This window comes from Lepidothrix coronata, unplaced genomic scaffold, assembly GCF_001604755.1.
Source record: "Lepidothrix coronata isolate B3197 unplaced genomic scaffold, Lepidothrix_coronata-1.0 Scaffold229, whole genome shotgun sequence".
Taxonomy (NCBI): domain Eukaryota; kingdom Metazoa; phylum Chordata; class Aves; order Passeriformes; family Pipridae; genus Lepidothrix; species Lepidothrix coronata.
Window position 1 is genome coordinate 324,646 of NW_016690409.1, and position 11,110 is coordinate 335,755.

General features: G+C 48.1%; 1 protein-coding gene across 1 annotated transcript; it reads right to left on the bottom strand.

Moving 5' to 3' along the window:
• Positions 1-213: 213 nt before the first annotated feature.
• LOC108506747 (keratin, type I cytoskeletal 13-like) lies at positions 214-4,854 on the bottom strand. Its single transcript, XM_017834081.1, has 8 exons — positions 4,237-4,854; positions 4,065-4,147; positions 3,379-3,535; positions 2,962-3,123; positions 2,477-2,602; positions 2,045-2,271; positions 955-1,343; positions 214-525 (listed from the first exon to the last, which is right to left on the bottom strand). Exons 1-8 carry the CDS (start codon positions 4,852-4,854, stop codon positions 500-502), a joined length of 1,788 nt encoding a protein of 595 aa, XP_017689570.1. The 3' UTR covers positions 214-499.
• Between the last annotated feature and the right edge of the window lie 6,256 nt (positions 4,855-11,110).

Sequence of the window (11,110 nt, forward strand, 5' to 3'; positions counted from 1 at the left end):
AAAACAAAAGCACAGCCCAAGTTGCTCCAAGAAGATTCTGATCTGCCCTGACTGCTCAGAAATTGTGCTTTAACTCTAAATATCATTATCAGCTACTGGAGTGTATCGTCAACCTCTCTGCCTGGAAGCATGTCTTGGCATGGCTTTGTGTTTTCTTTTTTAAGTGTTTTCACCCTACAGAGTGGAAGAAAAACCCCACACAGGATTCTGGTTGCATCAGACAGAAATGAAATTTTATTAGAGACATTTTCCTGATTCAGAACAACCCGAGTACCGGCCAGGTTGGGTCTGTGAAGCAGCAGTTGCAGTGCCAGTGACCGGGGCCGCGGAGCATCGCGGGCAGAAGCAGCACAGAGCATGCAGGGCAGGGGAGAGGTGGCATCTGCAACTCCCAGGAACTGCTCAGAGCATCTTCCTTCCTCAGGAGCACGGGGAATGCAGCGGATTCGGGCGTTTCTGTTTGAAGGGTCTTGCACTGGAGGATCCTTGGTGTATATTCTTAATCAAAAGATTTTCTTCCATAGCCTGTTTAGAGACAAAGCAAGTGTGAATGTCAGTGCTGGCACTGAACCCCTGAGCCACCAGTGTCCCCCAGACATGAGGATTGTGTGGGAGCGACCAGAAGCATTCCAAAAGCACAAAGGAAAACTCCAGTATGGCACAAAGGCCGTGAGATTTATGAGGGTCTGCAAAGAATGAGAGGGATGAAGAAAACCAGCTGGGGTTATTAAACTACAGGGTCAGCTGATGTCACCCACAAAATGGAACAGAGATGGACTTTGCACACAAAGAGGAAAGAATTGCTAACAACAGTGAATCTCACACTTCTCAGAGACTTTAGTTTGTCCTCAGTACTGTTTGGCTCTGGAAGAGTACGTTGGTATAACATTTATAAGTGCATAAATGAGTCAGGGTGGGACTGAGAGGACAGTATGCCCAAAGCACAGTTCTCACCTTGGCTTTCACCGCCACTCCTGCAGGACTGGGACTGGGAAGATGAAGAGTAGGAGTGGGAACTGCTGATGCCTCCTGAGGCTCTTCCTCCTCCTCCTCCTCCTCCAATGCTACTGCATCCACCTCCGCTTCCCCCTCCTATTCCTCCACTTCCCCCTCCTATTCCTCCACTTCCTCCTCCTATTCCTCCACTTCCTCCTCCTATTCCTCCACTTCCTCCTCCGATTCCTCCTCCACCACTTCCTCCTCCGATTCCTCCTCCTATTCCACTGCCACCACCACCATATCCACCACTTATGCTACCACCTCCTCCTCTTCCTCCTCCAGAATAGCCACCACCTCCTATTCTACCACCTCCCATGCCTCCTCCAATTCCTCCTGAAGGGATTCTGCAAAGAGAGAGAAAGAAGGGGGAAAAAAAAGTTAATCAAAAGCATTTTGATCTCTGAAGGCAATCGAGGTACAGCTGCTGCCCAGGAGCTGGCACTGCTCTGGGCTGTACCTCTGGTTAGAGCCCAGCACAGCAGCAAGACAACTGAGGCAGTGCCAAAAAATCAGCCTCTCTTTCAATGTCAGCTTGAATTCAAGAGCTTTTGTTTTTCCCACGTTCTGCCAGGAGACTTCTTGAAATATTTGGCACTGCTGCTTTATCAGTGTATGGCTCAAAATTGGAAAGCAGAGAATGAAGCTTTAGCTGCTCTTTCAGGCACTGCAGAAAGGAAGCTGAATCAGCCTGAACTTCCAGAGACTTTTATGAAAGTTTGGAAAACTGTGGTCATTTTCTTTCCTTACGGTCTTTTCCAAAGTGACTCCTGCCTGTTCAGCTCCTGGCTACCCTGGAACCAGGGTAAAGGGAAGGCTCTGTGTGGGGGTTTCCCTGCCCAGCCCCAAATCGGTAGTTCAGAATTTCTCACTGATTTTTCCTCACGAGTTATGTTCTGAACAGAATGAAACCCCTCAATCCCAGGAGGCGATTGGCCAAGAGCAGCTGCATCAGCCCCATTTCAGCACCAAATCTGATCTGCAAATCCCCACTGTTTGTTTGCTGCCTGTGACTGATGACAGTGCTGTGCTCTCTCAGAGTACATACACAAGGTCCTGCTGCCCCTCCTCCAGCAGCACCCGGTACTGCTGGATCTCCTGCTCCAGGCGGGTCTTGATGCCCAGCAGCATCTTGTACTCCTCGTTCTGGCTCTCCATCTCGCAGCGGATGCTGGCCAGCTCCTCCTCCAAGGGGCTGATCATGCACTGGATCTGCTGCAGCTGCATGTTATAGCGACGTTCCGTGTCCTCCAGGTTGGACTGCAAAGAGTCGACCTGCAAGGGCCAAACAAAATGCGGCGTTGGTGGGAATGTGGCAGGATCAGAGCGTTCTTGTGCCCCACATGGGACAGATCTCACATGGTGTCAGAGGCACCCAGCATCTTCATTGACTGTTGTGCCAGCTACAGCCGCCCTCCTGTCATCCCAGCAACCCCTGGGTTCTTTGCAAATCCAAGGATCAGGAGCACTTGTTACCTACCATGCTGAGCTGCGACTGCAGCTCAATCTCCAGGCTCTGATATTCACGTCTCAGCTCAGAGATCTGCCGGTTGCTTGATTCCACCTCCTGGCCACTTGAGTGGACTTGTTGGCTCACTTCCTCCATCTGAAAAATTAATGTACAGAACTGGAGTTTCTGACTTTTACTTACAATGTCAACATGGCAGTTTATCATGGGACCAGCTGGAACAGTTTTTTGGGGCCTGCTTGGAGCCACAGCTCAGAGTGGCAGCACCAAACAACTCAGGTGAAAACTCAAAGTTGCAGAAGGGCCACTGGTAATATGGGGCTGTTACACTTCCTCGTGTGGCTGTGCCAGAGCAGTTCAAGCCCACTTGTGATTTCCTTCATTTTGGTCAAAGGGATTCTACCATTATTTCCCAATAGCAACGGATGCTGTGTCCTTCCTCTACAGGGGCTGGTGTTTTCCTTTTTAACATGAACATTCCAACTGTCACCCTTTACCTTGCTTTCATACCACTTTTCAACCTCTGCATGGTTCTTCTGAATAATGGCTTCATATTCTTGTCTCATCTCATTGAGCTTTTTCAGCAGATCCTCTCCTGGAGCAGCGTTGACCTTCACACTCACATCCCCGCTGGACTGGGATTGCAGCTGTTTTATTTCCTGCAGAGAAAAGCCAGGCCCAGGACAATGAACACAAACGGAGCCTTTCAACAGCATACATATATATATATATATATATTGGGGGGAGTTGTGTTGCAATTATTTGGCCTTGACTTCCAGTCATTGCTTGTTGAGGGGCTGAGCTCAGGGCCCCCCCTGGCACAGCCTGGCCCTGCCCCTCGGTGGGTATCTCGTGCCGAGGTTTCCCCTGCAGCACCTCCAGTTTGTGGGGTTTTGTTGCTTTTCTGCTCTTACCTCCTCGTGGTTCTTCTTGACATCGATCATCTCCTCCTTCAGAGACTCGAACTGCATTTCCAGGTCGGACCTGCACAGGGTCAGGCTGTCCAAGAGGGGCCTCAGGCTGTTGAGATCGGCCTCCACGTTCTGCCGGAGCCCACACTCGGTCTCGTACCTGTGCCAGGGACGGTGCAGAGAGGTCAGCCCTGCTCTTCCCATCCCAGTTCTCCTACTGACATTATTTATGGAGAAGTTCACCTATTCCAGTATCAGTGTCTGCTTTTGTGTCTGTACTTCAGAGCATGTAGCATCCCTCAACCAGCAGAATTAGGAAATCATCAGCCAGTACTTACCATTTAAAATTAATATTACTTAATAACATTATTATTTATACTTAATACATTTAAAGTTTAATATTAATATTGAACTTTAATATTTTATTCTGTGGTATCTTTCATCATCTCTTTGACCTGCAACTTTGTGCAGGGTCCATCCATCTGGTTCAGAGACAGCATTCCCACCAAAGATCATTCTAGAAATATTGAAAATTTTGAAGTTTCACAAATTATTTCAGTTGTGCTGCCATAGAACCAGGAGGAACCCAAGTCCCTGTGGATTGATATTTGCTTATGGAATTAACTTATAAAGTTCAGGAAAGCAGGAGGAAGGAAATCAGTGGCTGGAAAAGAGGAATATATATTTACTTTACTCTAAAGTCTTCTGCAGTCATCCTCGTGTTATCCAGGTCCAAAAGTACCTTGTGGGTGTCCACAGCCGCAGTCACGATCTAGAAGAGAAACAACGCGCTGGGCAAACATTCCCTGAGAACCTCTCAGCCTGTCAGTGCCTCAACTCCTCTGGCAAAGAGCATCCTACCTGGCTTTGAAGTTCTTCAATTTGTCCATAATAGTGGCTGTAGTCCTTTGGGCCAGAAGGACCTTGCTTCTGGTACCACTCCCTGATTAATTGTTCCAGCTGAGCATTTTCCGTTTCCAGATTCCTGACCGTCTCCATGTAGGAAGCCAGGCGCTCGTTAAGGCTCTGCATGGTCAGCTTCTCGTCGTAGGAGAGAATTCCCACGTTCCCTCCATGGAAGCCAAAGCTGCCACCGCTGAAACCAGCACCACCTCCACCAAAGCCTCCTCCACAAGCAGCACCAAACCCGCTCCCCCCTGACCTGAAGCCCGTTCCCATTCCCCCTCCACAATATCCGGCAGCCATCCCTCCTCCACAGCTGTGGCTGCTCATCCCTCCTCCGTAGCTGCTGCGCCTGATACTCCCATACCCACCAGCTGCCCCACCACAGCTGCTCCGGGAGCTTCCTCCACCACAACTGCTGCCAGAAAACCTGCCACCGCCGCTGCTCCTGGAGGAGATCCTCCTGGAGGAGGCCGAGGAATGCGAGCTGCCCCCTCCTCCTCCCCCACTGCTGGCACCGCCACTGCTGCTCCCTCGCAGGCAGCTCTTCAGGGGCTGCTTCGAGCCACAGCTCATCCTGGCAGCAGCAAAGAACTCAGGTGAAAACTCAAAGCTGGTCTTACAGTTGTCCTGGAATCATAGCTCCAAATTCCAGCTGGCCTCCTCTGCATTTATAGCCGAGACAGAGGGTGTCGCCGTGGAAGGGAGTACCCGCTTTCCATGTGCATTTGCAAGCCCTAATTTGCCAAAGGGAGATGCTTGGCAGTGTCAGGAAGCTTAACCCTTCCTCTAAGTGTTTGTGACCATTTGTTTATTCATACAAAACATGTAATTTCTGTTGGGTGGCTCTGAGTGGGGGAGATCTTTGCTGAGATCTAGTGCACTGACTTACAGTCATCCCAAAGAAACTCATCCCACTCACCTCGTCCTGGTCACATCCCTCTCAACACAACAACACTCTGCCACAATAAGGGACAGTGGTGGATGTTCCCGTCTCTCTTCTAATGTTCAGATATTTGTCAAGGAATACTGGCTGATTGTTTTATAGTTAGCTGATATTTTCATAGATTTGTGGTTATTCTTTGCTGTGTGCTCCTTATTTTTAGTCCTTGATTGCTTTATGCCTTTGGAAAGCCCATCCCAGGATGTGAGTTGTAGGTACAAGGAACCACTCTGACTTCTTTATAGTATCTCGTAAAAGCTCAGAGAACACTGGCAAATGTCACGTGTCAGCAATTATTCCAATCACACCTCTACAACTGTGTTTTATAAATAACAATTTAATTATGAAAAAGGGTGTTACAACAACTGCAGAACAGCTCCGTGTCAGGCTGTGAGGAATGGAAGTGTGGCAGGTTGTTTCTGGAAATAACCCTTCATGTGCTCGGACCAAATGCAGGTACAGGAGGGCCGAGACACCTGGGAAAGCATCCTGGCTCCGGGCTGGTCTCTCCTGACATTCCTGGGAGTGTCAGAGGTCCTGTTCTCACTCCCGAAGGGAATTCACAAATTTATCAGGATGTTTTCCCCACGCAGCACAAATACAAACATCCTTGGAGGAGAAAGGTGAAGTTTCTGATTTGGAGATTAAGTCAATAAACTGCATCACATTTTCCCTTCAGATTTGTTTTCCACCCCCAGACACATCTTACATCTTCTTCTTTCAAGATTGTATCTTTGCCCAATGCTCGTGAGCTCCCCCCGTGCCTTGAGCCTCAGACAGTGTCACCTCTCCCCTGGGTGCCTCTCACCCCGTCCTCCTGCCAGACAAATCCCAGTCTGTTACCTGTCACACCTCGTGGGTGGAACTCGTTGTGTGATGTCCAATTTCCTGTATTGATTTGGGGTATTACTGTTTTCTCGCTTGGCCGTTGTGCTGTTGGTTGTTGCTGATCAACAGGTTTGTTTGTTTGTTATGGCTTCGCAGCAAGTGTTTGTGGAAACAGCTTTTTGTGAAGGCCCCTCCCAGCACACCCTGGCCCACGCAGCAGGACACGCCTCACGTTCCATCTTCTGCTCCACTTCATCTCTGAAGTGGGAGCAAGACCTCCCCTGGACTGTAGGAATTTAAATGGTTCATTGCAACATTTAATGGAGTGTGGGGGATAATTTTAGCTCATTACAGCCAGAAACCCTTTTCTCTCAAGTAAACAAAATTGTCTTCTATACTTCCAGCTGCTTTGGCTCTTGGAGCCTTTGGGTTACATCCTGTTTAACTGTTTCTTCCAGCTGCTGACATGGGTACAAATCTATGTTTTCTGTATAATTCTGCAGAAGGGGTTTGTTTTGNGACTTTAACTTATTTTCATGGAAAAACAGGAGATCTTCACAAACCAGAAAAAAAGTGTGTCTTTGCAGATAAGTTACCCAGTATCTCATTCTCCTCAGATGGATTTACCCTGCTGGGTGTAACCCTTCTTCCCACATACACACTGTGCCACAGGTGGAGCAAGTGCCTTTCCTTACCATGCTGATCTGCGACTGCAGCTCAATCTCCAGGCTCTGATATTCACGTCTCAGCTCAGAGATCTGCTGGTTGCTTGATTGTATCTCCTGACCACTTGAGTGGACTTGTTGATTAACTTCTTCCATCTGAAAAACGCACATACAAAATTGAGGCATTTTTGATAACAAGAAGACATTGTATGGTTATCACAAAAGCACTGAGAAAGCAATTAATAAGAATAAAGATGCAATGCAGACTCTTTGCTTCCCACAAGCCACTGTACCAACACCCTGTGTAATTCTCCTGGCTGCTGGAAGACAGAGGCTCCGTGTGCTTTACCACATAACCTGATACCCCAGGACTGACCTGTTACAGGAAACTGCTTAAAGTCATTTAGTGTCCCTTAAATAACACTTTTTGCCTGCTGGATGTGGAGAGGCCCAGTGCTTTGTGAACGATTCCATATTCAAACCTCCCGTGCTTTACCTTGGTTTCGTACCAGCTCTCCACCTCCTTGCGGTTGTTCTCAATGAGCCTCTCGTACTCGAAGCGCATTTCATTCAGCTTCTCCATCAGGTTAATGCCGGGAGTGGCGTTGACCTCCACGCTCACATCCCCACCGGACTGTGTTCGAAGTCCTTTCATTTCCTGGAAAAAAACCACAGGACCCCATGAGGTTCTCAAAGGGTGAAGGTTAAGGAGAAATGGTGTCGTTTCAAATAAGGGGAAGGAGAGGGACACGGATCCTCACACAGCCCATGGCTCCTGCAAAGGGGGCCTGTCTGCCCTTGCCATGGAACAGTTCAGCCATTCCTCAGGCTCCAGTGCTCACAGCCAGGCACTGTGACACTTCACAGTGACCCTGAAGTGTCCTCCAGAGGGTCATAAGGAATTCTGTTCAGGGTGCTCTTTGTGGGAATCTTTTCTCCTCCGTGGGAAATCTCACTGCAGAGAGTATAAATACTTTCTTTTGACTCCTCAGTATATTCTATCCAATTTTCCTTCCATGACTTCAGCAACCAGATTTTACTTTGTACTGAAAGTCACTCATTCCTCAGTTCTCATTTTGCCAAGCATTGACCCACGTGTCTCATTACATCAGCTGTGGGCAGCTGTGGACACTACACACTCCTCAGAATCAAAGCCAGGTTGTGTCAAGTTGGATGATCAAAACCAGTGGCCAAAACCTGGTTACTGCTGGTGGAAAAATCCACGGGAATTTTCTGAGTGTTGTGTTGTCAGTGGTTACTAAGTGTGGAGAAACTTACCTCTTCATGGTTCTGCCTCAGGAAGATCAGTTCCTCTTTTAGGGATTCAAACTGTGACTCCAAGTCAGATCTGGCTAGAGTCAGCTGATCCAAAAATGGGCGTAATCCATTGATATCACTTGCCACACTCTGGTGGAGACTGTACTCAGTCTCATACCTGAACAACAGACAAGACAGAGAGTAAAGGTGCTGCCAGACCTCTTTGTTTGGTACCTCCAGCATGGGCAGTTCCCATCCTACATCTCTGGTCTCTAATCCCATTTGTCAATCCTTAAAAGAAAGGACATAATTCTCTTTCTGTCTCCAGTAGGTTTGTTTGATTTCAGTACAGTTTCTCTATGTGAGATTTATTCCATGAGGATTATACTTAACATCAGCATGCAAGGATGGAGAAACTTAGATTGGAGTCCTTCAAGAACTTGTCTGAATAAAACCAATAGTGAAAACCCAAAGCAATTCTTCTCAGAATGCTTTTCCCAACAATTCCATATTCTGACATCGGAGCCAAGAGGCTCCAGCCTCTACAAAGATTAATTGGCAATGGAAACCCATGGGGGTAAAAGGAGGCAGGATGGAATGAGCCAGGAAGGGAACCACTCACTTCATTCTGAAGTCATCCACAGTCATTCTGGTGTTGTCCATGTCAAGAAGCATCCTGTTCAGGTCCACATTTGCACCAACAATCTGAAAGGGAGAGGGCAGGTGTTATTCCACAGTTGTCTTTTCAGTCTGACACACACAGAGAAGGAACTCCTGTGCACAAACACCTTGCAAAACAGCTTTGTGGTCACGTCAGACCTGACTAGTGCTGCAGGAGCTACTGAGAGAGAAGAGTTTATTGCTTCCAGATAAAAGAAAGTGCCTTTACTGTCAATTTTGGTTTACAAACATCCATTAAAATTACGTTGTCAGAAAGAATAACTAAATAAACTCCTCATATTCAAAACCAGTGGGAAAGCAAAATTGCCACTGCTTTTGGCAACAGCCATGTTCATGCAGGAGATATGGGACTGTTCAGTGGCTGAGGGCTGTAATGGGGCTAACTGCACCTGCTGCTCGTCCTGTGTATTCACAAAAATAGCCAATGACTATGGCAGCAGTAGCACAAGCCAAGCAATGATTACATCTGCTGTTCCCGAGGGTGAGGAACGAGCAAGCAGCAGCCCAGTGGGGAAGGGAGCACGAGACAGGCCCCGCGATGGGGACACTGGTGCTGATCTGCCACTGCCCCCAGCGATGCCACCTGCACCAAATACACCTGTGCCAGAACACACACAGGAAAACTGGCAGCCAGGCTTGGTCCCCACACGGCTCTGCTTCCTGGCCAAAGCACAGGAGGGGGAATATCACCCCAAACCAGGACCTTCTGCTGCAGGAGCAAGTGCCATTCCAGAGTTAGTCAAAGTACATCATACCTGGTTTTGCAGCTCTTCAATTGTCCTGTAATATTGGCTGTAGTCCCTGCCCTGAGAGGGACCTTGACTTTGGTACCACTCCCTGATCAGCCGCTCCAGTTGAGCATTTTCTTCCTCCAAGCGTCGCACTTTATCCATGTAAGAAGCCAGGCGATCGTTGAGGTTCTGCATGGTCAGCTTCTCGTTCGTGGAGAGCAATCCGGAGTCCTCCCCGAACCCTATCCCACCAAAACCTCCTCCACCATAGCTGCCACCACCACCGAAGCCCCCGCTGCCCCCGAAGCCACTGAATCCACCTCCACTATACCCACCACCTCCACTGTATCCACCACCTCCACTGTATCCACCACCTCCACTGTATCCACCACCTCCACTGTATCCACCACCTCCATAACAACCTCCTATTCCCCCAAATCCGCCTCCTCCTGACCCAAATCCTCCTCCAATGCTTCCACAGCTCATTCCTCCTCCGTACCCACCACCGCTTATCCTGCCACTGTAGCTGCTGCGGCTGATCCTCCCACAGCTGCCGCTGCTGAAGCCCCCTCCATAGCTGCTCCTGGAGCCTCCTCCTCCAAAGCTTCTCCCAGAAAAGCCCCCGCCGCCTCCAGAGGAGGTGTATTTTCTAGTGGACACTGAGGAGTATCCACCAGACCTGCTCCCTCCACCACCTCCACCACTGCATCTTCCACCACCGCCACCACCACCACCTCCTCCACCTCCACTGCTGATTCTAATGGTGCTGCTCGAGGACTTGGTGCCACAGCTCATGGCGACAGCAGGCGAGAGTCAAACCACAACCCAAATTTAGCTGCACAGCCCGATGAGCCTCAGGACTGCAAACCTTCATACCCAGCTCTCCGTATTTATACGTTTGACACTGGGTGTCACCATCAGGGTGTTTCCTTCTCCCAGGGCATTTACCAAATTTCTTGTTTGTGCCAAGAATTATTTGCTGAACAGTATTTTTGTGCAGCTATCTCAGGCAATCCAGCCCACGGCTGGGCTTCTGGGGCTTGGGTAAGGTTCAACATCTCACTTCTTTTGGGTGACATCCTTTTCATTTAGGTACTTTCTTTGCTGAGATTTTGTAGCTGCTATCGCCAAAGACTGCTGTTTGTTCTCTTTTGCTCTTTCCTGTGTTGTGTATTTCAGATCTTCTACACACCTTATATTCCTTTTCTCACCATATGTGATAGTGCAAGAGTTTTATTAATAGGACTGTGTGACTTGTCTCTAGAGATTGTCCAACTCGTGTGTCCCTGCCAGCACTTAAAGAACATATTTAGTGATATGAACAAGCTATTTCAAGCAATGCAGAGGGATTCTTATTTAAAAATCAAACTGCCTCCTTTGTGAAGAAAGCACCAGGACAGCACACAGAGAGCCAAGTCCTAGAACTCAAATGGAAAAAAAAATACTGGACTTTTTTCACCAAGAAGCTGTTGATCTAAAATAGGGGGAAGATCAAGGATACTTTAAATGTATTACAAAGTCAATTGTAGCCCAATTAGAAGCTGGATTATTGCAGACAGTTACCTCAAAACTGCTGTGTGGGAAGACTTTTTATCGTTTAATATAAAGCAGCTCATGCTCTCTATTGTCAATGTGTCATATATTACAGGTGATAAAGTACATCTGTATTATATCTACTGCTCTTAAAGCAGAGATCCTTGAGACTCTAAAATAACATCCTGACAGAA

Coding starts and splice junctions, on each gene's coding strand:
- LOC108506747 (XM_017834081.1), bottom strand. CDS start 4,854: ATGAGCTGTGGCTCGAAGCAGCCCCTGAAGAGCTGCCTGCGAGGGAGC. Junction 4,148..4,236: donor TTGAAGAACTTCAAAGCCAG/GTAGGATGCTCT, acceptor TTTCTCTTCTAG/ATCGTGACTGCGGCTGTGGA. Junction 2,603..2,961: donor AAAAGTGGTATGAAAGCAAG/GTAAAGGGTGAC, acceptor TTAATTTTTCAG/ATGGAGGAAGTGAGCCAACA.